Source organism: Bos indicus, chromosome 29, assembly GCF_029378745.1.
Source record: "Bos indicus isolate NIAB-ARS_2022 breed Sahiwal x Tharparkar chromosome 29, NIAB-ARS_B.indTharparkar_mat_pri_1.0, whole genome shotgun sequence".
In the NCBI taxonomy this organism is placed as follows: Eukaryota; Metazoa; Chordata; class Mammalia; order Artiodactyla; family Bovidae; genus Bos; species Bos indicus.
The window spans coordinates 26,750,922-26,774,236 of record NC_091788.1 but is presented as its reverse complement, the minus strand read 5'-3'; the positions used below and the strand labels follow the sequence as shown (position 1 = coordinate 26,774,236).

At 40.0% G+C, this 23,315-nt stretch overlaps 2 protein-coding genes across 4 annotated transcripts in view; one reads left to right on the top strand and one right to left on the bottom strand.

Annotated features, from left to right (window-relative positions):
• HPS5 (HPS5 biogenesis of lysosomal organelles complex 2 subunit 2) overlaps positions 1-6,543 on the bottom strand; it is a 50,055-nt gene extending 43,512 nt beyond the window's left edge. The window contains exon 1 of one of the 3 annotated variants that reach the window (XM_070782594.1): positions 6,239-6,543. The gene's annotated coding sequence lies outside the window, so the exon portion shown is untranslated. Of the gene's footprint in view, positions 1-1,175; positions 1,421-6,176 lie in introns of those variants that run through there. The other 2 variants (XM_019955155.2, XM_070782595.1) reach the window with 2 other exon arrangements.
• A 46-nt stretch (positions 6,544-6,589) lies between these two features.
• The window catches only part of GTF2H1 (general transcription factor IIH subunit 1), a 29,232-nt gene continuing 12,506 nt past the window's right edge, over positions 6,590-23,315 (top strand). Inside the window, exons 1-7 of the mRNA XM_019955119.2 lie at positions 6,590-6,773; positions 13,661-13,829; positions 17,004-17,196; positions 18,412-18,577; positions 19,552-19,645; positions 20,982-21,131; positions 21,259-21,338. Of these exons, the coding sequence (XP_019810678.1) occupies positions 13,676-13,829; positions 17,004-17,196; positions 18,412-18,577; positions 19,552-19,645; positions 20,982-21,131; positions 21,259-21,338 (837 nt within the window). The 5' untranslated portion in view covers positions 6,590-6,773; positions 13,661-13,675. The remainder of the gene's footprint in view (positions 6,774-13,660; positions 13,830-17,003; positions 17,197-18,411; positions 18,578-19,551; positions 19,646-20,981; positions 21,132-21,258; positions 21,339-23,315) is intronic.

Genomic DNA, 23,315 nt, shown 5'->3' with positions numbered 1-23,315 from the left:
TCAATGGTTATGAGCCCACAATTCAACAGTGTTTAACAGGAAAAGGGCCTCTGGATGGCTTCCTCCAGCCTGTGAGTGAGAAGTCGGATGCCGAGAATTAGCACATCAAGGGGAATGAGAGCTTCAGTATCAGACCTGATAGGAAAAATCAGGAGTAAGAATTCACATCCCTGGGATCGCAAAAGTCAGACATAACTTAGTGACTAAACTAAAGAATACAAGGGAGCAAATGCCAGCTACCCAGTGAAGACTTTGTCAACTAACACAAGCATTCGTACCTGTTCGACAACACTCAAGCGTGTGTTTCTGTCAAATTATATGAGGTTCCAGAAAAAAAGAAACAGAATTTAAGAAAATTCTACCCATTAATTTTAACTTTTCCTCAATCTTTTGTTACCTACCAAGTTGAGAATAAAAGGCAAATACCACGGAAAAATTCAGAAATAACTGTTTATACTTGTTTTTAATTATTTATACCTTGTGGTTTTGTTTTTCCCAAAAAAACACATGTATTCACTCACTCATTTATTCAACAAATATGTACTTAGCACCAACTATGTGCCAGGCATCCTTTTAGGTCCCAGAGATACAACAGAGGACAAAACCTAACTGAAAGTCCTAACATTCATGAGGCATAATTTCCAGGGGCAAAACACATACAGACGTTTACAATAGTTTTTACTGCATACACATAACATAGTTTTATTTTCTGCTATTAATGCTGTTTTTAATACAGCTTGATCTGTGCAAGAATGGTGTTCTGAAAAAAAAAAATCTTTAGTAGTTCTCCTATACTCAAAATATTTTTTAAAAATCTTCTGCCATTCTTTCACCCATTCACATTATTAAGTATTACAGACACAGAAAAATCAGGATCACCAGACAAACAGCTCTGCTCACCATCGAGTTCTACAAGGGTTAAGCCCTAACCCGCTGCAGTTGCTGACCACCAGGGCACTCAGAGGAAATTAAGTCAACAGGATGAGGCCCGAGGCTCAAAGGCCCCTCAAACAGATGTATATCTCAGGCAGAATTTTAATCACCTCAGATTTTCATACATCCCCATACATAGAAAAGCGGTTCTTTGTGATTAGCAGTACTCTTTTACCAAGATATAGGCCTGCCTGCACTTATTTCCCAGCTAAAATTCCCACGTAAACTGTCTTCTCTCCTACCTCTTCTGAGCAGTTTCCTCAGAGCCAACTGAGTGGCTATGGCCCAGGCTGAAGTCCTCAGCAAGCCCCTGAGTAAAATTTAAACCCATAATTCTGGTGTTTTTTCCTCCAAATCAGCGGCTTCTAGTAAAATATGAGGCACAGTGGTGCTAACAAGACAAAATAATTCCAGAAAGCAGTCACTTTATAATCAACTGAGGAGGAAAGACAAATCACATACACACACACACATCCCTCATACACACACACAGCCCCCTCATACACACACACACACACCCCCCTCATACACACACACACACACACACCCCCCTCATACACACACACACATCCCTCATACACACACACACACACACACACACACACCCCTCATACACACACACAGCCCCCTCATACACACACACACACACACCCCTCATACACACACCCCCCTCATACACACACACACACACACACCTCATAAGGGGAACAAAAGCAAAGTAATACGTCGGAACACAGAGGACAGAGGGATCACATTGAGTTAAAAGTAACCGCAGAAACCTTTCTAAGGGAAGCAGCACTAGAGCTGAGGAAAGGGAGGGTAAAGAGGCAGCAATAAGCCAAGTATTTACTGTTGTTGTTTAGTCACTAAGTGGTGGCCTACTCTTTGCGCCCCCATGGACTGTAGCCCACCAGGCTCCTCTGTCCATGGGATTTCCCAGGCAATACTGGAGTGTGTTGCCATTTCCTTCTCCAGGGGATTTTCCCAACTCAGGGATGGAATCCGTGTCTCCTGCATTGGCAAGTCAGATGATATATTTGGAGAATATAAGTCTTTGGTTGAAACACAGCATACAAGCAATGGAATAAAAAAGATAAACCTGGATATTAATTCAGGTACAAGTTACAAAGCACTATGAATCTCAAACCAAGGAACCTGAACAAATTATATTTGGTAAGCAACAGAAAGGCATTGAAGGATTTAGTACTGGTAGACAACATAATTTCTGTAAAGCGCTGTGGGCAGACACTAGAAACCAAGGACTTGAGAAAAGGGGTTAGAAGTGAGAAACTAAAGATAAGGTCTGTTAGTTACTCAAGACATCTTGTGGAGAAGGAGAAAACCTCTCTTGACTTTATGAGCAGAGGAGACTCAGACAGACATGTAGGTAGTAAATGAACAGAATTTAGAATGATAGGGACTGAAGATACAAGAAAAAGAAGATGAATCACTGTGTAAGATCCTAAGGAAGATAGAAAGGAATGACATCAAGACCACAGTGGCTATCTCTTCCACTTGCAAACTTAAATTCTGATATGGATAGATCATTTGGCATTGATCTCAGTGAAGAGAGAATAACCTGGAAATTATGACCTAATCAAGTAAAAAACCTAGTTTCTATTTCTCTGAAAAAGACTTAATGCAGATGAGAACGAAAAGGGAACAGCATATACAATGTCAGTTCTCAAGAGAAGTTGCTGGGTGTTAGTGAAAGTGAAAGTCTCTCAGTCGTGTCTGACTCTTTGAGACTCCGTGGACTATAGCCTGCCAGGCTCCTCTGTCCATGGAATTTTCCAGGCCAGAATACTGGAGTGAGTAGCTGTTCCCTTCTCTATGGGATCTTCCCAACCCAGGGATCAAACTCAGTCTCCTGCATTGTACACAGATTCTCTGCCATCTTGAGCTATCAGGGAAGCCCGGTGAAAGTGTTACTGCTGCTGCTGTTAAGTCGCTTCAGTCGTGTCCGACTCTGTGCGACCCCATAGACGGCCGACCACCAGGCTCCCCCGTCCCTGGGATTCTCCAGGCAAGAACACTGGAGTGGGTTGCCATTTCCTTCTCCAAGGCATGAAAGTAAAGTTGCTCAGTCATGTCCGACTCTTCGAGACCCCATGGACTGCAGCCTACCAGGCTCCTCTGTCCATGGATTTTCCAGGCAAGAGTACTGGAGTGGGATGCCATTGCCTTCTCCAGGTGATAGTGTTACACCATTCCAAATTTATACCTTCCCTTGCGCTTACTATCTCTGAATAGACTCCTTACCTCCCAGACCCACTTAGCAAAATCTTCTCAGGCTTTCAGGTCTAGAATAAGTCCCACTTCTCATAATTCTCAAAGTGGAAGACTCACAGATATCTCGGTGCACACATCCACGTAATTCAAAAATTAATCTGAATTAAGCTTCTGGGTCTCTGAACATTTTCAGAAAGGGAAAGGAAGTGCTCCCTCTCATGAAGCTGCACAGTCCACTCCTCCACAGCTCACACCATTATAAGGTACTTTTTTACTACTGGGCTGAAACCTGATGACTTGGAACTTTTACCAACTGTGGCTTCTACAGTTTAAGAAAATGTCTGCATGAATGCTAAGTCACTTCAGTCGTGTCTGACTTATTGCAACCCTATGTACTGTAGCCCACCAGGCTCTTCTGTCCATGGGATTCTCCAGGCAAGAGTACTAGAGTGTGTTGAATGCCCTCCTCCAGAGGATCTTCCCCACCCAGGGATCAAACCTGTGGCTCCTGCATTTTGATAGGCAGGTTCTTTACCAAGAGTGCCACCTGGGAAGCCCAAGGAAATGTTTACTCCTTACAAAACAGTCCTTCAGTATTTGAAAAATGTCATGAGGTCTTCTAAAAATTTAACACCAGTTCTTCAATCATTCTGACCTGACAATTTCCAAATTCCTCTCAGTTCTGATAAGCCTTCCACACATGCCTGAACATGTCTTGTCCAGAACTGAACATAAAACTCTTCAGTAGCTTAATAACCAGAACAGAGTAGAAACACTAACTTCCTTGACCTGGACACTAAGTTTCTATATTACATCCTAAAATAGTATCACAGAGGCAGTTTTTTGTGTTTTTTTTTTTTCCAGGTATGTTTTTAAAGTAGCCATGTCACACATCTGATTCAACAGAGAAAGAAGCTAACTAACACCCAAAGAAATTTTCAAACAATATTAATACAATCTTCCTAGCAAGTACCTGGGCTTCCCTGGTGACTTAGTGGTAAAGAATATGCCTGCCAATGCAGGAGACACAGATTCGATCCTTGGGTTGGGAAGATCTCCTGGTGAAGGAAATGCCAACCCACTCCAAAATCCTTGCCTGGGAAATTCCATGAATAGAGGCGCTTGGCAAGCTGTAATCCATGGAGTCACAAAATAGTTGGAGACAACTTAGCAAGTAAACAACATCAGCCAGTACCTAGATACAGTAGAATTGAGCTCAAATTGAAAGCTGCTATTAATCAAATTCACCAATGGATATAAAAAGTACCCAGAAATTTTTAAGCTGTTCAAACAAGAACAGTAGAATGTTGATACTTGTTAAAGTTTGGTTAGGTATACATGAGGGTTCATTGTACTATTCTGTCTGTGTTTGAAATTTTTCTGAACAAGATTTTTTATTGAGGTACATATAGTTAAATTACAATGCTGTGTTAGTTTCAAGTGTACAGCTAAGTGACTTAGTCATACACATATATGCATTTAAGACTTTTAAGTAAATATTTAACAAGAATCTCTGTACAGATCTTTCTATAAACCTTCTGTGCCTCCATGGTGTAATATATGCTGTTTCTGGAATCTTCCTCCAAATAAAAAAAACCCTGTCTCTCCACAAAACTGAGTTTAACTATTACTTCTGTCACAGTTAGCCTAGCAAAACACTAAGCAAACAGAGGGTGACCATAAATGCTTACCAAAGTCAATGAAAAACCTTTTCAAGAGTTGGTTTACCAAAGGTCACAGAGCTCATAAGCAGAGGTGAGACTAAAATCCACTAATCTTGAGTCCAAATCTAATTACCTTTCCATTTCCCCTATTGCTTGATGGCAACATAAAAAGCAGTTGGATCAAAAAAAAGGTTTTTCTCTTGGCCTGCTGCTGCTGCTGCTAAGTCGCTTCAGTCGTGTCCGACTCTGTGCGACCCCATAGACGGCAGCCCACCAGGCTCCCCCGTCCCTGGGATTCTCCAGGCAAGAACACTGGAGTGGGTTGCCATTTCCTTCTCCAATGCATGAAAGTGAAAAGTGAAAAGGAAGTCGCTCAGTCCTGTCCCACTCTTAGCGACCCCATGGACTGCAGCCTACCAGGCTCCTCCGTCCATGGGATTTTCCAGGCAAGAGTACTGGAGTGGGGTCTCTTGGCCTAGTACTCATTTTACTGAACCAGTGTTTGCTGTGCGAACACCCAACGCAAATAACAGCGTTCTCTTTTCCCCACTAGATGCGTGGAAGGAAGAAGAGGCAAGAGAGAGGAAAAAGGAAGAAAAATTACAGATATTATGCCAAGGGGAAGTTGGGGATTTCCTCATAATGGGATCTTTCTATAAAGAAGGCTAAACGCCAAAGAATTGATGCCTTTCGAACTGTGGTGCTGGAAAACACTCTTGAGAGTTCATTGGACAGCCAGATCAAACCAGTCTATCCCTAAAGGAAATCAACCGTGAATATTCATTAGGAGTGATGCTGAATTGAAGCTCCAATACTTTGGCCACCTGATGCGAAGAGCCGACTCCTTGGAAAAGACCCTGATCCTGGGAAAGACTGAGGGCAGGAGAAGGGGAGACAGAGGATGAAGGTTGGATAGCATCATTGACTCAATGGACATGAGTTTGAGCTAACTCTGGGACACAGTGGAGGACAGCGAAGCCTGGAGTAGTGCAGCCCATGGGGTCGCAAAGTCGGACACGACTGAGTGACTCAACAACTCAAGTAATAGAGAACTCCTCTCTACCTTAGACCAAGAAATGGCGACTCACTCACTCATGCACTCAACATGCCTTGCACGCATCACTGCAGACATCTGACCACAAGCTCCCTGCCTAGCGAACTCCGAACTTAACAGCAGTTAACGTTAATACTACATTCAGATCTCTTGAAAGAAGCGGCGGTAATCAAGTTTTCAAAGTCAGGCTCCCAGCCTGTAGGTCTCAGCCCCTCTCCACCACCTCTAGGCTGGCAGCCCCCAACTTTCTGTGGGTCACAGCATCTCTCCAGGTTAGGCGCCCGCACACTCACCGCGCGCTAAGAGCCGCACCTGAGCTTCAGTCTTCCCTCCTACTCCTCCCTCCCAGGCTTACGTCATCCCGGAGCGCCGGGGACGCCGAGACAAAGCTGTTAACGGTACTTCCTCGTCACGTGACGGGTTACGCCCTGCTTGCGCGTGGTCCCTCCCCCTCCGGCCGCGGTCGCGATTACGCTCTCTGCGGCCTGCCCGCTGTCGGCCGAAGACGCAGCGCCGAACGGGACCGAAGGAGCTCTAGGCCAAAGGGGTGAGACAGCTAAGTTCCTGGGACCTTTCACCGCCTAAAGCCGGCGAGAGGAAATGAAACAGGCGCGCACCGGCGGAGGAGGGAGGGAACTAGCGGAAGGTGTCATGGCGGCCGTGCTCTGGGGTCACGTGTCCCGCAGACCCGCCTTCATACTTCCGGTCACGTGCCCTCAGAGTTCTCGCAGCCAGCGATGGAGGCGAGACCCCCTGGTAACAGAGGCGGTGGCGGCGGCGGCGGCTACTGGGTTTCAGCCTCTTTCCCGCAGCGTCTCTAAGAAGCTCAGCGGAACTCGACTCGACCCAGCGCAGTAACTTACTCCCTGCCCAGGGCCGTCTCCCACCTGGTAAGTTTAGACCGAAAAATGGGGTGGACGGTTGGGTGATGAGCTGACAGGCCTGGGGGCCGCAGGACGGCACGGTATCTGCCCCTTTTTCCTGTATCCCTGTCGCCGTTGCTGCAATTCCCAATTCTGCTGTCGGTTAGCCGTTTATTATAATGAAGAGAGGAAGAGGCGACTCCTAATCTGCCTGTCTATAGGAAGCCAACTCCTCCACTGAAAGCAGGGACTCAAAGATGTACCCGAAGCTGGGATAAGACTTGGCTCATGAGGGTGAAGGACGTGGAGGCCTCTCTCTGGCTGAGGAGCCCTTCCCGTTAGAAAATGTGCTGTTGAGTCTTTCGGTTTCTGTTAAGGGAAAAGCTTTCATCTTAGTTCCACACTCCTTTTGCTTCGCTTGTCAATTCCTGTCCCTCTTAAAACGACCTTAACACGTGTGCCAGTTCACCCCATCCCCGCCACTCACACACCAAGTTTTGATCTATGCCCAACTTGATCATGTTTAAGCACCAACACATGGAAATATATAGTTATTTTAGAAATTCTCAAAGGCTAAATTGTGTAAGGAAGTGTTTTCGGTTGACTCTTAAACACCTGTTTTAGGGTCTATAAAAAGAGGGAGGGGGAGGTGTGACGGGAGGAAAGAGATAAAAACTTAACCTTTTGCCCATTAACAGACCCAGTTTTAAAAACATACCAAAACTGTGTGGTTTAAAGTATACCTTGCAGTAAGTACTGACTCCATAAGGAAGTGGAACAATTTTTCCTAGTGAATTCTTACCAGAAACCCCAGACAAATAAAGCACCATGCCATGGTGGAATTGCATTTGGGAGCACCCATCCTACCCACTCAGCCTCCCCTCTTGGAACACAGTTTGAAAATCACTGAACTCGACTTTGGTAACTAAAGCAAGGTTGCCAACCCTAAGGTAGATTTTGAAAAATCAAAGGTAGAAAAATGAAATGGAGAGGTCACAGCAGAGGGGAAGGTAACCTCTAGTATCAGGTTTATGGCATACAAAAGAACTAGGCTCTAGAACGAACTTTGTGTCCTTTAGCTAACCAAAATCCCTGGTTTGGAAAAGAGGGAGAGGTAATTTGGAGCCATTAAACCTGTTCTGCTACTCTCACTCAGCCAACACGTAGCAGTGCAGCAGATTTAAAGATTTGAGTCTCTTCTGCGTGGTATAATAAGAAGTACCTCAGTTCAGTTCAGTCGTATGGTAGTGCTAATGTGGAAAAAAAATCACAAACGCAGAGAGAGCTGTTTACTAGGAAGGTTGATGCAAAGACAGGAATTGGCTAAAAACAGTGCACCAGATGATCAGCTTCAGTCAGTTGTGGCTGCTTCCTGTACCTCCTGCCCTAAAGGCTTATATCTTCTTCCTGATGGTCTGTCTGTACATCTTTTAGCCCTGCTTTTCTGTGCTGCTGGTTTTCCCCTCACCATCAGAAGTTGTCAGGTGTACCTTGAGCTTTCCAAGCATTTTGCCCACTGTTTCTACTCCGTGGATACTGCTACTGGAAGTGTCTTGAGTCGTTTCCTGCTTTCTGCACTTTGATTACCAGCTGATTGCTCTCCTCTCACTTTTGGCATCCTCCTGTTGTCGGCATGCAGTATTTATTAGTGGATACAAGCCTCACTTCCCTCTGTCTTGCATCTCTGTGGCATTTCCTCCGCCTCCCTCTCCCTGCACTGCTGTAAAATGAAAAAGTGCTTGGTCTTAAAATTGCTACCTCAGTTTTTCCATTTAATGTCCTCCTTACATATGTGACTATCCTTAAAACAGTACATTTTGGTCACTCTGTACATACTTCCAAGGTCTTATTCCCTGTAGTGCTGAATTGTTAACATTTTTTAGGATTGCCTGACGGCAAGCAGCATTCCAGATCTCCATTTTGTATGCTGGCAGACACAGAAGCACTTTCTCTAATAATCCTCTTTTTAGAGAGAGATACGGAATTTATTTCATGTGTCGCTTGTTTTGTTTTCCTGCACCATTTATCTCTCACATTGGAAAGGGAATGGAAATGCAGAGATACAGGATGTAGGAAATGGAAAGTTAAAGATTTCTGCCAAACAGTTTCAAATTCTTCTTATCCCTTTTTACTTATAAGCCAGTTATTGGAATCTGTGAGGAATGGTACTCTGCTCTGTAAATTGAGTTCCTGGAGTTTATTCCAGAATGTATGTACAAAGGTTTCTTGTTTCTTAACCAAGATCGTATTCTTTTAACAGCAGAGATCTTGCATAGATGTCACAGGTGCTTATTGGACTGTTGCCTCAGGCTTAAATATGCTGCTGGGCTCTGTATTGCCATGAACAACATATGCAGCCTCTGCCCTTCTTTGTGAAGCTTGCAGTCTTGCCAGGAGATAGAAGTTAAAGAGTTAACTTTAAAAATTAATTACAGTAGTGATAAGTGCTGTAAAGAGAAGAACAGGAAACCTTGCCTGGTGACTTTGAAACTTGGAGGAGACCAAAAAATGAGTACAAGCAAGTTGATGGAAAGGGAGGAGACTGTGTCAAGGCCCAGTGCAAGTAAATATTTAACTGCAAGTGAATTAACGCCTTTGCTGGAGGATTTTGCTATTTAAAGCAGTCTTGTGGCAGATTATTTCATAAAGTAATCTTTTAAGTAAAGCTAGATCTTCATCAAGCTGCTTTATTTAAATGTAATGGCATCAGTATTTTTCCTAAACAAAATATTCTGTGGCTCTTACAGAGTTCTACTAGAAAGATCTTTTTGCCTCCCCAAGGAGCCACCTTCAGGAAAAATCTAGAAATCTTAGACGCCATTGCAGGATGGTACCACTGGTTCTGTTAAACTTCCTAAAACTGGTCCTTCTATAGTTAACAGAGGTACTGCAGATGAGCAGGGAAATTTGCCAAGCAAGTTATCTGTAAGACAATCAACTAGTTATTCCCAGTGTTCAGTGACTTGTCTCTGATGCATTGTTAAAGCTCCCTCTAAATGTATTTTAATATGAATGGTTTTACCTTTTGTTTTTCCAAATTGATTTAAAGTAGCCAACTAATAGTTCCTTTAATCTAATTTATCCTCCACTCTACAGTTCTATGTCTTCATTCATCTTTCTTCCTTACCGTCCCATCTCAGAAAAGTTTTTCTGTTCTTTTCCAAAGCTAACACTTTTACTTGTGCCTGTAAGCCCAGTTAATTGGGGACTTTCTCTATCAGCTGTCCTTGCTTTTCCTCCATACATGGACATACTGTCATATTTGCTTGTCACCCTCCACACACCCTCCCCACATGTCTTTCTCAGATTTTAATTCATGTTTCCTAAAACATGGTTCCTGTGGTATGGAGTTTAATTTTACAAAGTATAGGTAAGTTTTTAAAAATTTTGTAATAATTTGTTATAATATTAATGTAAAAATATTTAATGGTTCCATAGATGTTATACAAATTACTATAAGTTAAAGTTTTAATACTAAATAAAAATAATATTACAAAACTTGAAAATAACAGTTGTTCTAATTCTTAGCACACTACCTACCTGTAACATTTTCCCATGTTACCTTATAGATACAGTTTGATAGATCATAAACTCTTGGAAAGACTTTTTTTTTTTTTTTTTTTTTAGGTATTTAGTTACTTGACGGCACTGGGTCTTAGTTGCGGCATGTGGGATCTAGTTCCCTGACCAGGGATCAAATCTGGCCCCCCTGCATTGGGAACCCAGAGTCTTAACCACTGGACCACCAGGGAAGTCCCTGGAAAGACATTTTTAATAACTTTTTCTCGTTACAAAATACAGTGTTTATTGTAGATAGTCAAGAAAACAAAAAGAACATTCAAATCATCTGTAGTCCTGTCACCACAGGTAACCACTATTAAATTGGGTATATGTCTCCCCTGTCATATATATTTGCAGGGTAGCGTAATGGAACTCCAAGGTCAGACTGACCCAGATTCAAACCCAGTTCTACTTCTTGATGCTTTGGGAAAGCTTCTGGGTTTCTTAGACCCAGTTTCCTTTATCTGCAGAATGGAACTAATAATAGAACCTACCTCAGGATTGTTAACTGGGGACTCAAAGAGATAATAAAGAACTTAGCCCAGTTGCTGGCATGTATTACAAGCATTCAATAAATTTTAGATAGGTCTTTTAAAATTTAAGAATATATAATCAAACTAGGGTTTTTTGCTTGTTTTGAGCACCTGATGGAATCTTTTTAATGTCGTTAAATAGTCCTTAAGGGAATTCCCTGGCAGTCCAGTGGTTAGGCAGTGTGCTTTCACTGCCGATGGCTGAGGTTCGATCCCTGGTCAGGGAACTTAAATCCCACACGCCATAGCACAACCAAAAAAGGGAAAAACCAAAAAAACATTTATTTAAAACCATGGTTTTTCAAACTTTGTAAGCAACAGTAATCAAAATCTCAGGAGGACATCAAATAAGTAAATCAGTTAAAAGATGGCATTAAGAATTTTGATCCTTTATCATATATGATGTATATTAAAGCTGGAGGTTGTAAAGTAACATGGGAAAATGCTTTCAATCACAAGTAAACAAGATGATTAACTTGGGGCATTTTTTAAAATCCTTTCTGGTTACTTGACTTAATGAAGCTCAGTCCCAGCATTTATAAATGCCTGCATAATCCAGACTGTCTTTACCTGCATGACTTATCGGCACCTCAGACTCATTTTCAGAGCTGAATTGTTTGTCTTCACTTACAAACTTGTTTTTTCTTCTAACTGTTTCAGTAAATGGCATCGCTGTACTCCTGTCAGCAACACCTAGAAGTGGGGTGTGAGTAAGCAGCTCTGACATCTTCAGTACAATATCTGTTAATTCTGCTTCCTCAGTACTCCTCCTCATCTCTTCCTCTCCATTCTCACTGCCCCCCGCCTGCTTCAGACCGTTCTGGTCCCTCTCTTCAGTCTCTCTCATGTTGTCTTAGATTAATTTCCTAAAATACAAATTGGTCCCCCATTTTAATCTTTTAGAAGTTTTCTGTTGTCAACCACACAGTGGGGTATTTTCCATTGTCTGCCTCCATCTTAACTCTTCAATTTCATATCCCACTGATCCCCATTATGAATTTTGTGCTACATCCAGAGCAAACTAGTAACCATCCCTGGCCCCAATCTTTGCCCCAAGCCATTCCCTTTGATTACAGTGCTTATTTTCTTTTCTCTGTCAAAACCCTCATTTAAGCCCAATTCATGAATTACTTTTATATTAAAAAAAAAACAAAACTACTGAATCATGTAATAATATGGTGAATTTCAAAAAGCCAAAAATGAAAGCATACATACTGCATGATTCCATTTCCAATGAAATCCTGGAACAGACAAAAACTAACCTGTGGTGATAGGAATCAAAACAGTTGCTGGAGGGTGGGAGGAAGAGAACAGACTAGAAAGGGACGTGAGAAAACTTAGCAGGGTGATGGAAATGTTCTCTCTCTAGTTTTGGGTAATGGTACATGGTCATAAACAGCTGTCAAAATGCATCAAACAGAACACCTAAGAACTATGCATTTTATTGTTAATTATAACTGCATATTTCTTAGTTGCCCTAAGGTATCTATGACAAAGCCTCTTGTGTGAAGAAATTAAGTGCCTGAGTTCTAAATCAGAATGTTTGTTTAATCTCCCTGAACTTCACATTCTAATTTGTATAGACTCACATGCCTATCTTGCTCGCTAGACTGGAAGCTTTCTGAAAGCAGAAATTGCCACTGGCAGACATTTGTCATAATCCCTAGACTCCTTGGCTCAGTACAGAACTATTGAATAAATGTGTTCACACTGACTCTTTTCCACTTGGGGGTGGAGTAACCTGTAAGGAAACTTACAAAAGGGAAGATCTGGCTAATCAAAATTCAGGTAGTAAACTTCAGAGAAATTAAAAGTTCAGTCTTTTTTTAACTTGTGTTTTTGATATTTAAATCACTGCCTCAGTGAATAAGAAATATACAATAAAGCTTCACTTGTTTGCTCAGACTTAATTCTTATGACACCTGTGTATGTTAACTTCTCTGAAATTATAACTTATACCTGAACAAGTAAATCTTTTTAAGCTATATTTTAAGTCATTGCTTTGAGAATGAAAACTAAAGTCATAACTTCACCAGAAATGGCATATACGCCCTTTGTGCTACCAGTTTCCCCATCCCAGCCCATGGCAGACGTCGTCGGTTGTGGCATCTTTCCTGCTGAACCCAGACTCGTTCTAGATAACCACACTCAAGGCGCTAGGCTTTGGGTTGGGTGGTTCAGAATCCCAGAATTGGGGAGAAGTTGGGGGAATCTCCAGGCAAACGTTTCCTAGGTAACAGATTAGCCATATACAAATGAAACTAGCAGTTGAAGACCTTTGATTGTTAAAAGATGTGGGAAATAGTATCTGAAGTGTTAAGTGTTAAATTATTTCAGTTTTATTTTTAAGCACACAGAAACTTAGACCAAGTTTTTAGATCTAGGAGTGGTTTTAGGAAGGCTGCACAAACGCTGTGGCTCTTGGTTTTTTCAGTTGGAACAGTTTGAATTATCCAGCAGTATAATTCTAAAGTTCTACAATTCCAAGAATAGGTTATAGACCACAAATTTGTAGTCAAATCATACATTTAAGATTTAAGAATATAACTGAGGAAAATAAAAATCAAAAATACTTTGATTAGCATATGTACAAACGGTTTGAAAACTGGCAGGTGTGTCAGTTTTAATTGTTGTATAAATTCACACCTGTGGTATGAGCAAAATGAAATTTAATTTTAAAGGAATAGTGCAATACTTCAACTTTGAATGAGGGAAACAACTTTTCTTTCCCTTGTTACTCATTTTAGATTTAGAAGGGACTCAAAATCAAATCCAACCCTAATTGAGATGTGAAATCTTTTTTTTTTTTTTTTTTTTTAGCACCTTCTAGCCGTCATGGCAACTTCATCTGAAGAAGTTTTGTTGATTGTAAAGAAGGTGCGACAGAAGAAGCAGGATGGAGCTCTGTACCTCATGGCAGAAAGAATTGCTTGGGCACCTGAAGGCAAAGATAGATTTACCATCAGCCATATGTATGCAGATATCAAATGTAAGTCAGCTATACTAAGGTGTGATACATGTTGTTTTTGTTAGTAATTTTTTAAGGAGACAGCTTATACAATCTTGGTGGATTTTCTATTGTAATGTCAAAAAAGCAATTGTATTGACGTAATTACAAAGTGGGGTCACTGAATGTATATTATTCTATCACCTGCTTTTCTAAAGTAATAGAGTATGTACAACTTCCCATGTGTAAATCTATCTCATGTAAAGATCTCCACACATACTTTCTTTTTAAGAATTGCCTAACAGTCCACTGAATGGATTTAGTCGTTTATTTAACATATTGAAGGACGTTTAGGAAGTTTCCAGAATTTTGTTATTAAAGGCAGTGTTGTAGTATTGACCTGTGCACTAACATCTTTTTGAGTAGGTCATATATATGGGATACACCTCTTCAGTGGACTTACTGGTTCAAATGGTTCATGCATTTAAAATCGTGATAGATGATGCCTGATTGCCCTTAATAAAATTGTATCATTTAAGTAAAGTTATCTAATCTTTGGTAATGTGGCCATCATCTATTGAGAAAATAAGCTGTTTTATATAAAATGTAGATGGGAGAAATTCAGAGCATAATATATTTATATCCTTTTTATGATTTTCAAGTATGAAAGCTAACATCAAAACCCCTTCTCTTTTCCAATTAAATTAACTTTGAATTTATTACCCAAAGGGTGTGGCACTTTGTGGCTCAATAATTAAGTTTAAAGGCACCAAGTGAATCCTGAGATTTAGAACCTTTACTCTGAAAGGGGTTTCTGCAGTTCACCTAACTAAAAGATCTTGAATAGGAGGCACCCCAAGGAAACAAAGCCCTTGACAAATTGTGGTATCTTAACTGTAACCGTTAATACGAATTCATTTATCTTCCTGGATATGAGATTCTTCTCCTAGATAAACTCCTTGGCAGATTTCAAGAAATATGACACCTTAAAACATAGGTAGTCCTCAACTTGCGAGAGGTCCGTATACAAAGGTCCTTTGTATATGAACAGTTCCCCAAAGGGCTTACCTCTAATTTGCTGCTGGAAAGAACCAAGATCTTCATCTTTCTCCCCTGAAATAACTTAGTATCTTAATTTCCAAAAGGAAATACTGTTTAAAATTCATAATATTAATAATTCAGTACTGCCTGAGCTGTCTGGTCTTTGTCCACTCTCCTGCCAACACTGCTTCCATTTAAAACTTTGTTTCTGTGGAGAAATGCCTCATTATCTTGCAAACTAGCATTGGTTCTTCTGTAGCCTCACGAAATAGGAACTGCCTGTATTAGCACTTTTCTTAAACGGGAAGCCTGCTGTATAGAGAACATGCCTATCCCCTATGTTGGGAGGAGAGCACATACCAAAATCTAGATGTGCATGAAATCAGTTTTCATTTTAAGTTGAATATTTGAAAGAATGCTCATTTCTGAAAGAAGTCATTGAAAGTTTTCAGTAATAATGTTACTAAGGTAAAAATTAGCAATTATGTTAGTTTAAAAACTTCAGAAGTAGGCCTCTCAGGCACGAACTAAGGTAGAGCGAAAATAAAGCAATGACTAAGAAAAGATACCTAGAAAGGAGTGATAGTTTGTTTTGGAGGAATAGAATAGTAGAAGAGGCTGGCTGACAGTGTAAATGACTTCATATTGCTACTTTTAGCAGTAAGGTATTTTATCTAAACTGTTGGTTTGGAAGTAACATCTTCATTGGAAACATTTCTCTTTATTTAAGTGTTAGTGGATTGCTTTACACGGAGAAGGCAATGGCACCCCACTCCAGTACTCTTGCCTGGAAAATCCCATGGATGGAGGAGCCTGGTGGGCTGCAGTCCATGAGGTCGCGAAGAGTCGGACACAGCTGAGCGACTTCACTTTCACTTTTCACTTTCATGCCTTGGAGAAGGAAATGGCAACCCACTCCAGCGTTCTTGCCTGGAGAATCCCAGGGATGGGGGAGCCTGGTGGGCTGCTGTCTATGGGGTCGCACAGAGTCCGACACGACTGAAGCGACGCAGCAGCAGCAGCAGATTGCTTTACAAGGAGCTCTTAGTTATGTGTTCACACTACCATGAGTCACGCATTTAGTGAGACAAAGCCCCTTCATCTGTTTGCCTTATGAAGAAGACAAGCCATGAGGCCAACTTTTTAAGAATACAGGATTTCTATTATGGAGGTATATTTTGACATTTCCAGCCCCAGCTTATATCGAAAATCTTCAAAGTTACAGAAAAGTTTAAAGAATGGTGCAGTGTATATCTGTAATTATATCCCATCTAAGTGTTGTTATTTTGCCATATTTGGTATGGCAAAATATGTGCATACACTTTGACTGCTCATAACATTATGACACCAGGAGAATTTTAATAAATACCCATACCGCTGTTGGATTGTTTTCCCCAGTTGTCCTATCTGGTGTAGGTTCATGTATGTAGTTGTAGTCTCTGTAGTCTCTTCTTTAGGAGTATGGATTTGTAGAATATCATACATTCTGATTATATCAGATGAAGGTTTTATTTAATTATTTCCTGTATTTCTTATAAACTAAAAATCAAGTCTACAGCCTTGATTATACTGAAGTTAAACATTTTCAGCAAGAAGAGCATCTAAGTGGCAGTGTTCTGTCACCTCAGAAAGCCCATAGTGTCAGGTTGTTCATTTTTAATGGGGCTAAGTTCAATTGTTTGGTTAAAGTGTTGACACCTGATCTCCAAATGTAAAATTACATATTTCCCTTTGCAGTTAGTAAATAAGCCATGAACTATATTTTGGAGTTTAATTGTGACAAATCATTTTTATTAATGATAATGTCAGGTGGAAGCAGCTGTTGGTGGATTCAGGACTCCTGAGTTGGCTGTTCAGAAAGCGTTAAAGAAATCTGCTCAGTTGAGTGGAAATAAAAGCCCTTTAGCATCCAGAGGTGGAATAGTGGGTAAGACATGCCACACAAAAACAGTACTATAGAAGGAACCTGAGTGTTACCAGTGAATTTGTTGAACCGTGCTCTGGTGATATGCAATTATTTGAAAAGAGTGGATTTCTTCTCAAGCATCAAGATTGGAATAGGGCAACTAAAACCCAAAGAAATCCCGAGTCTTCTTGGGATGAGAAGTAACTTATTGTGTGACTGTTGGCACAGTGCGAGTGTCCTCATCTAACTAGCCTCATGCTTCTCTTTAGGCCAGAAAATCAGTCCAGAAGGAAAAGCAAAAATTCAGCTTCAACTGGTCCTGCATGCAGGGGACACAACTAACTTCCATTTTTCCAATGAAAGCACAGCAGTGAAAGAGCGAGATGCAGTGAAAGACCTTCTTCAGCAACTGCTCCCCAAATTCAAGAGGAAAGCAAATAAGGAACTGGAAGAGAAGAACAGGTGAAGGAGGAAAAGAACAACCTTTTAAAGAGACACTAGGTTCTTACCAGTCAAGTAGCAGTTTGTTATTCTCACCCTTTGTGCTTTGACAGTGTAGTCTAGGAAAGTATAGGCTTTGTTATCTTTACCTCTGTGTTTGGTTTGTTTTTGTTTTAATTGGAGGAAAATTGCTTTACAATGTTGTGTTGCTTTTTGCTGTACAACAATGCAAATCAGCCATAATTATACATGTATCCCCTCCCTGTTAAACCTATCTACAGGGAAGGAATGGAGATGCAGATGTAGAGAATGAACTTGTGGACACAGTTGGGGAAGGAGAGAGTAGGACGAGTGGAGAAAGTAGCGTCAACATACGTACAGCATCTTGTGTAAATAGCTAGTGGGAAGCAGCTGAATGACATAGGAGCTCAATTTGGTGCTCAGTATGTTTGGCTCTTAACTTCAGCATCTTAACTAACTTTGGCTTTCAGCAAATGTGATGAATTAGGAGTTAAACTACTGCCTCGAGCCTAATATCAGATTAGGAGCAAAACTGTAATTCAGAGATGCCAAGGTCCCTTAATTCTCTGTCACAGAGAAGATTCTAAGAAGTGTGTTTGTGATTGAGAAACCTGAAAAAAGTCATACTGTGTAACAGTTTAGAAAACATCTAAAATAACAGGAATTTCTGGGCCTTCCTGGCAGTCCAGTGTTAAGAATCGACGCTTCCATTGCTGGGGCATAGATGCAATACCTGCTCAGGAACTAAGACCCTACATGCAGCGTGGTATGGTCAAATAAATAAATAAATTTAAAATACTGAGAATTTCTGACAAGATGAATTATCTTTCTGTACTTATAGCTCCGAGTGTTTATCACCATGAAAAGCGTAGTTGATAGAAAATCCCTCTTCCCATTCAGCTTTTCGTGAAAGAAAGCACAGTACAGTACAAATGCAGCCTTTGTGTCCCTGGAACATAGGGATGAATAGGACCAAATCCAGGCCCTCAAAGACTTGAGCCTTTGCTGCTTCAACTGCCTTCCAGTTATCTGCACTGGATTTCTTCCTCCAAAAATGTTTTTTTGCTTTTAATTACTAACGAAGTAAAGGACCTTTGCCGTTCAATCATCACGAAATGAAAATTGGGTGTTTTGTGTAGCTAAGGTCTTTTTAGAATGCTACCTAAATGGTGTTTTATTCTAAAAGTTCAATATGTTGATATATTCTATCACCAGAATGCTGCAAGAAGATCCTGTTTTGTTTCAGCTTTATAAAGATCTTGTTGTGAGTCAGGTCATCAGTGCTGAGGAATTCTGGGCCAATCGTTTAAATGTGAACGCAGCAGAGAGTTCTTCCACGTCTAATCATAAACAGGATGTTGGCATTTCTGCAGCATTTCTGGTATGTGACCCTTCTACATTTCTAAGGAGGAAAAAAACTGGTATATGTGCTAATGATGCCATTTTCTGTAAAATTTAGTATTTCCTTAAATTAACAGATACTTCAGTAGCCATGATACTCTTCTAAAATGGACTTTTGAAAATGAATCTTTTAGCAATTGGATTAATGCTTATTTCCCCTAATACTTTTAAAGTAAGGGCTTTCAGATATCTTTTTTTCCTTTTTTAATGATTTCAATATTTTACTTATAATGCAAGTTTAAATGTAAAATGACCATCATGTTATTAAAAAAGTAAAATTTGGGAACTTCTCTGGCAGCCCAGTGGTTTAAAACTCTGCACTTAAAATGCAGGGGGCACTGGTTCAGTTCCTGGTCAGGGAGGTAAGACCTCACATGCCATGTCACATGATGTGAGGTGATCAAAAAGTTTAAAAAAAATTTTTTTTTAATAAAGATTTGTAAAATGTATCTTGAAAAGAAAGTTGAGAATAACGTATGTGTGGAATTAGAAGGTGAGTTTCAGTCTATACTCTGGTAAAACCAAAGCATTATTTATACACTTAACAAAAATCTCAGTACCAGTTACATGTTTGGCATCTTTCTGGGTGCTTAGCAGTGAATTGAATTAATAAGGCCTTTCTTAAAACAATCAGGTAATATGTTGTAACCAAATAATTAAATATTTCGTAACTGTAAGCTTTATGTTAAATTTCCACTAGGTATCTGCCTTTGGCCACATTTAAATGTGTCTGTTTGACCATGTTGTATTTTCAGAAACATAGATTTTACTGGTCACTAAAGTTATGTGAAGCAGGTCAGATTTATTTGACCCATCTCTATGCCAAAAGAAAAGGCAAAGGATTTGTCTGTCTCTGTATTTCATTCAGAGACTCTGTTTTTCCTCCTTTCTCCAGTGTCCATTGGGTTCTTAGACATCTTGGCCCAATACTCTTAACAAATGTCTTTATTTTAGGCTGATGTCCGACCCCAGACAGATGGATGTAATGGTTTGAGATACAATTTAACATCTGATATCATTGAGTCCATTTTTAGGACCTATCCAGCAGGTAAGAAGAATCATTTCTTTCAGATAGTTAAAATATTTGTTTGAATGAATTCAGTGAAATATCTGAAAAACAAAAAGCTTACCTTTATTCCTGATGAAGTACAATAAAATATGTAAAGTACTTTATCCAGTGCCTGACGTGGTAGATATTAAGAGCTTAGTGTGTAATGTACTGACATCGATCCATGGGTATGATGACTTTCTCATTCTTTCCACTGGTGGTTCTTAAACTTTATTTACCCTTTAACATGACCTGAGTAGGATGACATACTCCAGAGGCATCAGTAAATGAGTGTCTACAGCACTAACACAGATCATCCTTCATGCTGCCTGCAGAATGACTTTTCTAACCCACAAATCATTTCCCTTGGAGAAATCACCTAAAGTATAAATTGTTTGATCCTAGCCCTAGTGATGTTGATGTACAGCCAACGTTGAGAGCAGTTACTTCAGTCATTGTTCTAACCACATAAAGCTCTCAGGCCATTTTGTTCTCTCTCCCTGCTTCCTCAGCTTCTGCCCCTTTACTCCTTAGGAGACAGTCTCCTGCAGGATTCACCTCAAGCATCACTTCATTGCCACTTCTAAAATCTGACTTCCTTAGGCAGATGTAATCCCCTTCCCCATTCCATCTGCAGCGCTGGGTGTCTTACCACATTATAATGTAGTTTTCTATCTTTTTGATAATAATTATGTAGTGTTTACTCTTTGTCAGACACCATTCTGAGGCCTTTATGTGTGTTAACATTGTCACAAATAGTACCTATGAATTAGGTTATTTTTACCCCATGTTACAGATGAGGAAACCAAGATAAAGATTAAGTAATTTGTCCAGCATCGCATTGGATAATAAGTGGTAGACCTAGAATTTTAAACTCAGGCTTTCCAGCTTAAGAGACCTTAATCTCTTAACTTAATCTCTTTGCTTATTAGACAACACAGGCTTCTGGAGTTCTGAACTGATAGTCCAGTGGGTTAAGGAGATCTTTGTTTATTTCCCCAGTACCCAATATGGTGCCTTGGACTAAAAGTATCCATATATAAATGATCAAACAGGCAAACTCAGGTCTTCCTCTTATTGTTCCCAGTAAAACTTTGAAACTTGAAGCTTAATAATTTTCTTGGAGCAAAATAAGGTTTTGTTTGTAATTTAAGATACATAAAGGTAATGTCTAACATAATCTCTCAAGTGATACTTATAGTTAAATTATTATATATTGTTTGTAAAGTTGAATACTTTTATAATTTGGTTTTGCTCTTGAACTACTTTTAAACTAATTTGAAAGGTTTTAAGAATTGGAAATTCAGTATATAACTATTGTGGTTTTTATTCACAGTAAAAATGAAATATGCAGAAAATGTTCCCCACAACATGACAGAAAAGGAATTCTGGACACGTTTCTTTCAGTCCCATTATTTTCACAGGGACCGGCTGAATACAGGGTCAAAGGACCTCTTTGCAGAATGTGCCAAAATAGATGAAAAAGGTAATTGCTTATCCCTGACACTCTAGCATTTAATCTGCTGCTCTCTAGTCATCAGTGCCATTAGTGATTTTTTTGCTTTCTGGGAAAGGTAAAACTGAATCAACTTTTTATTTCATTGATCCTCTAGGGTTAAAAACAATGGTTTCATTAGGAGTGAAAAACCCGCTGCTTGACTTAACAGCTTTGGAAGATAAACCATTAGATGAGGTAAGTAGCAGTAAAAGGATTTACAAGAGAAAACAGTCTTTTCTTAGTCTTCAGCATTTGTATTTTAAAATTGCCTGAAGTATAAATGTTCTACTTGTGAGAAGGTAAAACAGAATAATGTTATTTGGAGTGGTTTATCAAAAGTGCTTTTTTGATAGCACTGTTCATTATTAAGATTGCATGGGAGAACTGAAATTCCCCTGTGAGTTGGTAGAACATTTTTTACAAGAATTTTTTAACTCCCTTATCAACAGTTGTCTAGGTATTAATAAAGGTTTAACAAATGTTTTATGCTATATCTAACATTAAGTAACAGAGAAGGCAATGGCACCCCACTCCAGTACTCTTGCCTGGAAAATCCCATGGATGGAGGAGCCTGGTAGGCTGCAGTCCCATGGGGTCGCTAAGAGTCGGACACGACTGAGCAACTTCACTTTGACTTTTCACTTTCGTGCATTGGAGAAGGAAATGGCAACCCACTCCAGTGTTCTTGCCTGGAGAATCCCAGGGACGGGGGAGCCTGGTGGGCTGCCGTTTATGGGGTCACACACAGTCGGACATGACTGAAGTGACTTAGCAGCAGTAGCAGCAACATTAAGTGTGAAAAAATATTCGTAGATAGGGAAAAGATGGTAAGCATCATTGGTTGCCCACTATTTACCAAATGTTGAGCACAGGCATGACCCTTACTCCACATTAGCCCCGTTATGTTTCAATAGCTGGACCATTGAGTATGAGCTACCTACCTCAGCGTCATGACTCCAGACTTAGAAATTCATCCAAGGCTAGAGAAATAGTTGATGCCATTCTGATCAAGGCTAATTGTGTCCCTGCCTCTATCTTTCTAGTCTAGAAAGGAACTTGCCTTCCTCAGTTACTCTCTAGACACTGTTACCTTTTAGTGCCCTTCCTTTCATTTAATTGTTAATTTTCTTGCTTTCCTTTGGCTCCTTTTCTATTGACATGTGCTCTTGTCTTTTTTCTCTTAGTGTATGCATGCTCCAGGTGAGAAAACCAATGTTAAAATTTCATCTATAGTCTAAATTATTAAATTAACAGAAAATAATCCTTGGTGCCCCATTGAGTTGTTTGCCTAATGAAATTCAGTTGTTTTCTTGAAAATTCTCAGCACTCAAGTCACTTCCTTGGTAAATCTCAACACATTATAAACGTGACCTCTTTAATCACCCTGAGAAAATGAAGCTAAATAAACCACACAGCTGTTAAGTACATTGACTTTAAAACCACACTACTTGGTTTTAAACTGTAGTTTTTTTAATGTTTCTAATATCAGTTTTCTTGTAGAATGAGGTTAATAGTTCTGACCTTGAGGGGTAGGAAATTTGGAGAGGTGTTGTTTAAGGATACAAACTTAAAGCTAGTAGATCATTTTTGTAGACCTAATGCACAGCATGGCTGACAGTAGAAACCTCAGGTTGCTCAGAAACTGGGTCTTAGTTCTCAACAAGAGAAACGATAATTATGTGACATGATGGGGTATTAGCTACACTGGTGATCATTTTGCAATCTGAAATCAACACATTGTAAACCTTAAACTTACACAATGATCTGTTACTTATTATTATTATTTACATTTTTAGAACTATCCATGTTGTATTCCCTTGCATGGATATATAAAAATTTATAAAACCAAGCCTTTTAATAAAAGTGTTGGTTGATTCAATTTTTCCCTCTTTCCCTATCATCCTCTAGTAATTCTGTCCCAGGATATGGGCTTGGGGCTCCTTGTAATTACATTCTTTCCATTCCATTGCTAAAAATATAAATACTAATTGTGTGATGATAACTCCCAATTAGTCCTGGTCTGGCTAACCCAAGAAGTCCAGAATCATATGTCCAACTTCCTACTTGGCATCTTCATTTAGGTTGTTTCCACACCCCTCAGTATAACATGTCCAAAATGGAGTCTTTGATTCCCATCCTCAAAAACCTATTTCGTCCTGGCCCTTCCCTATG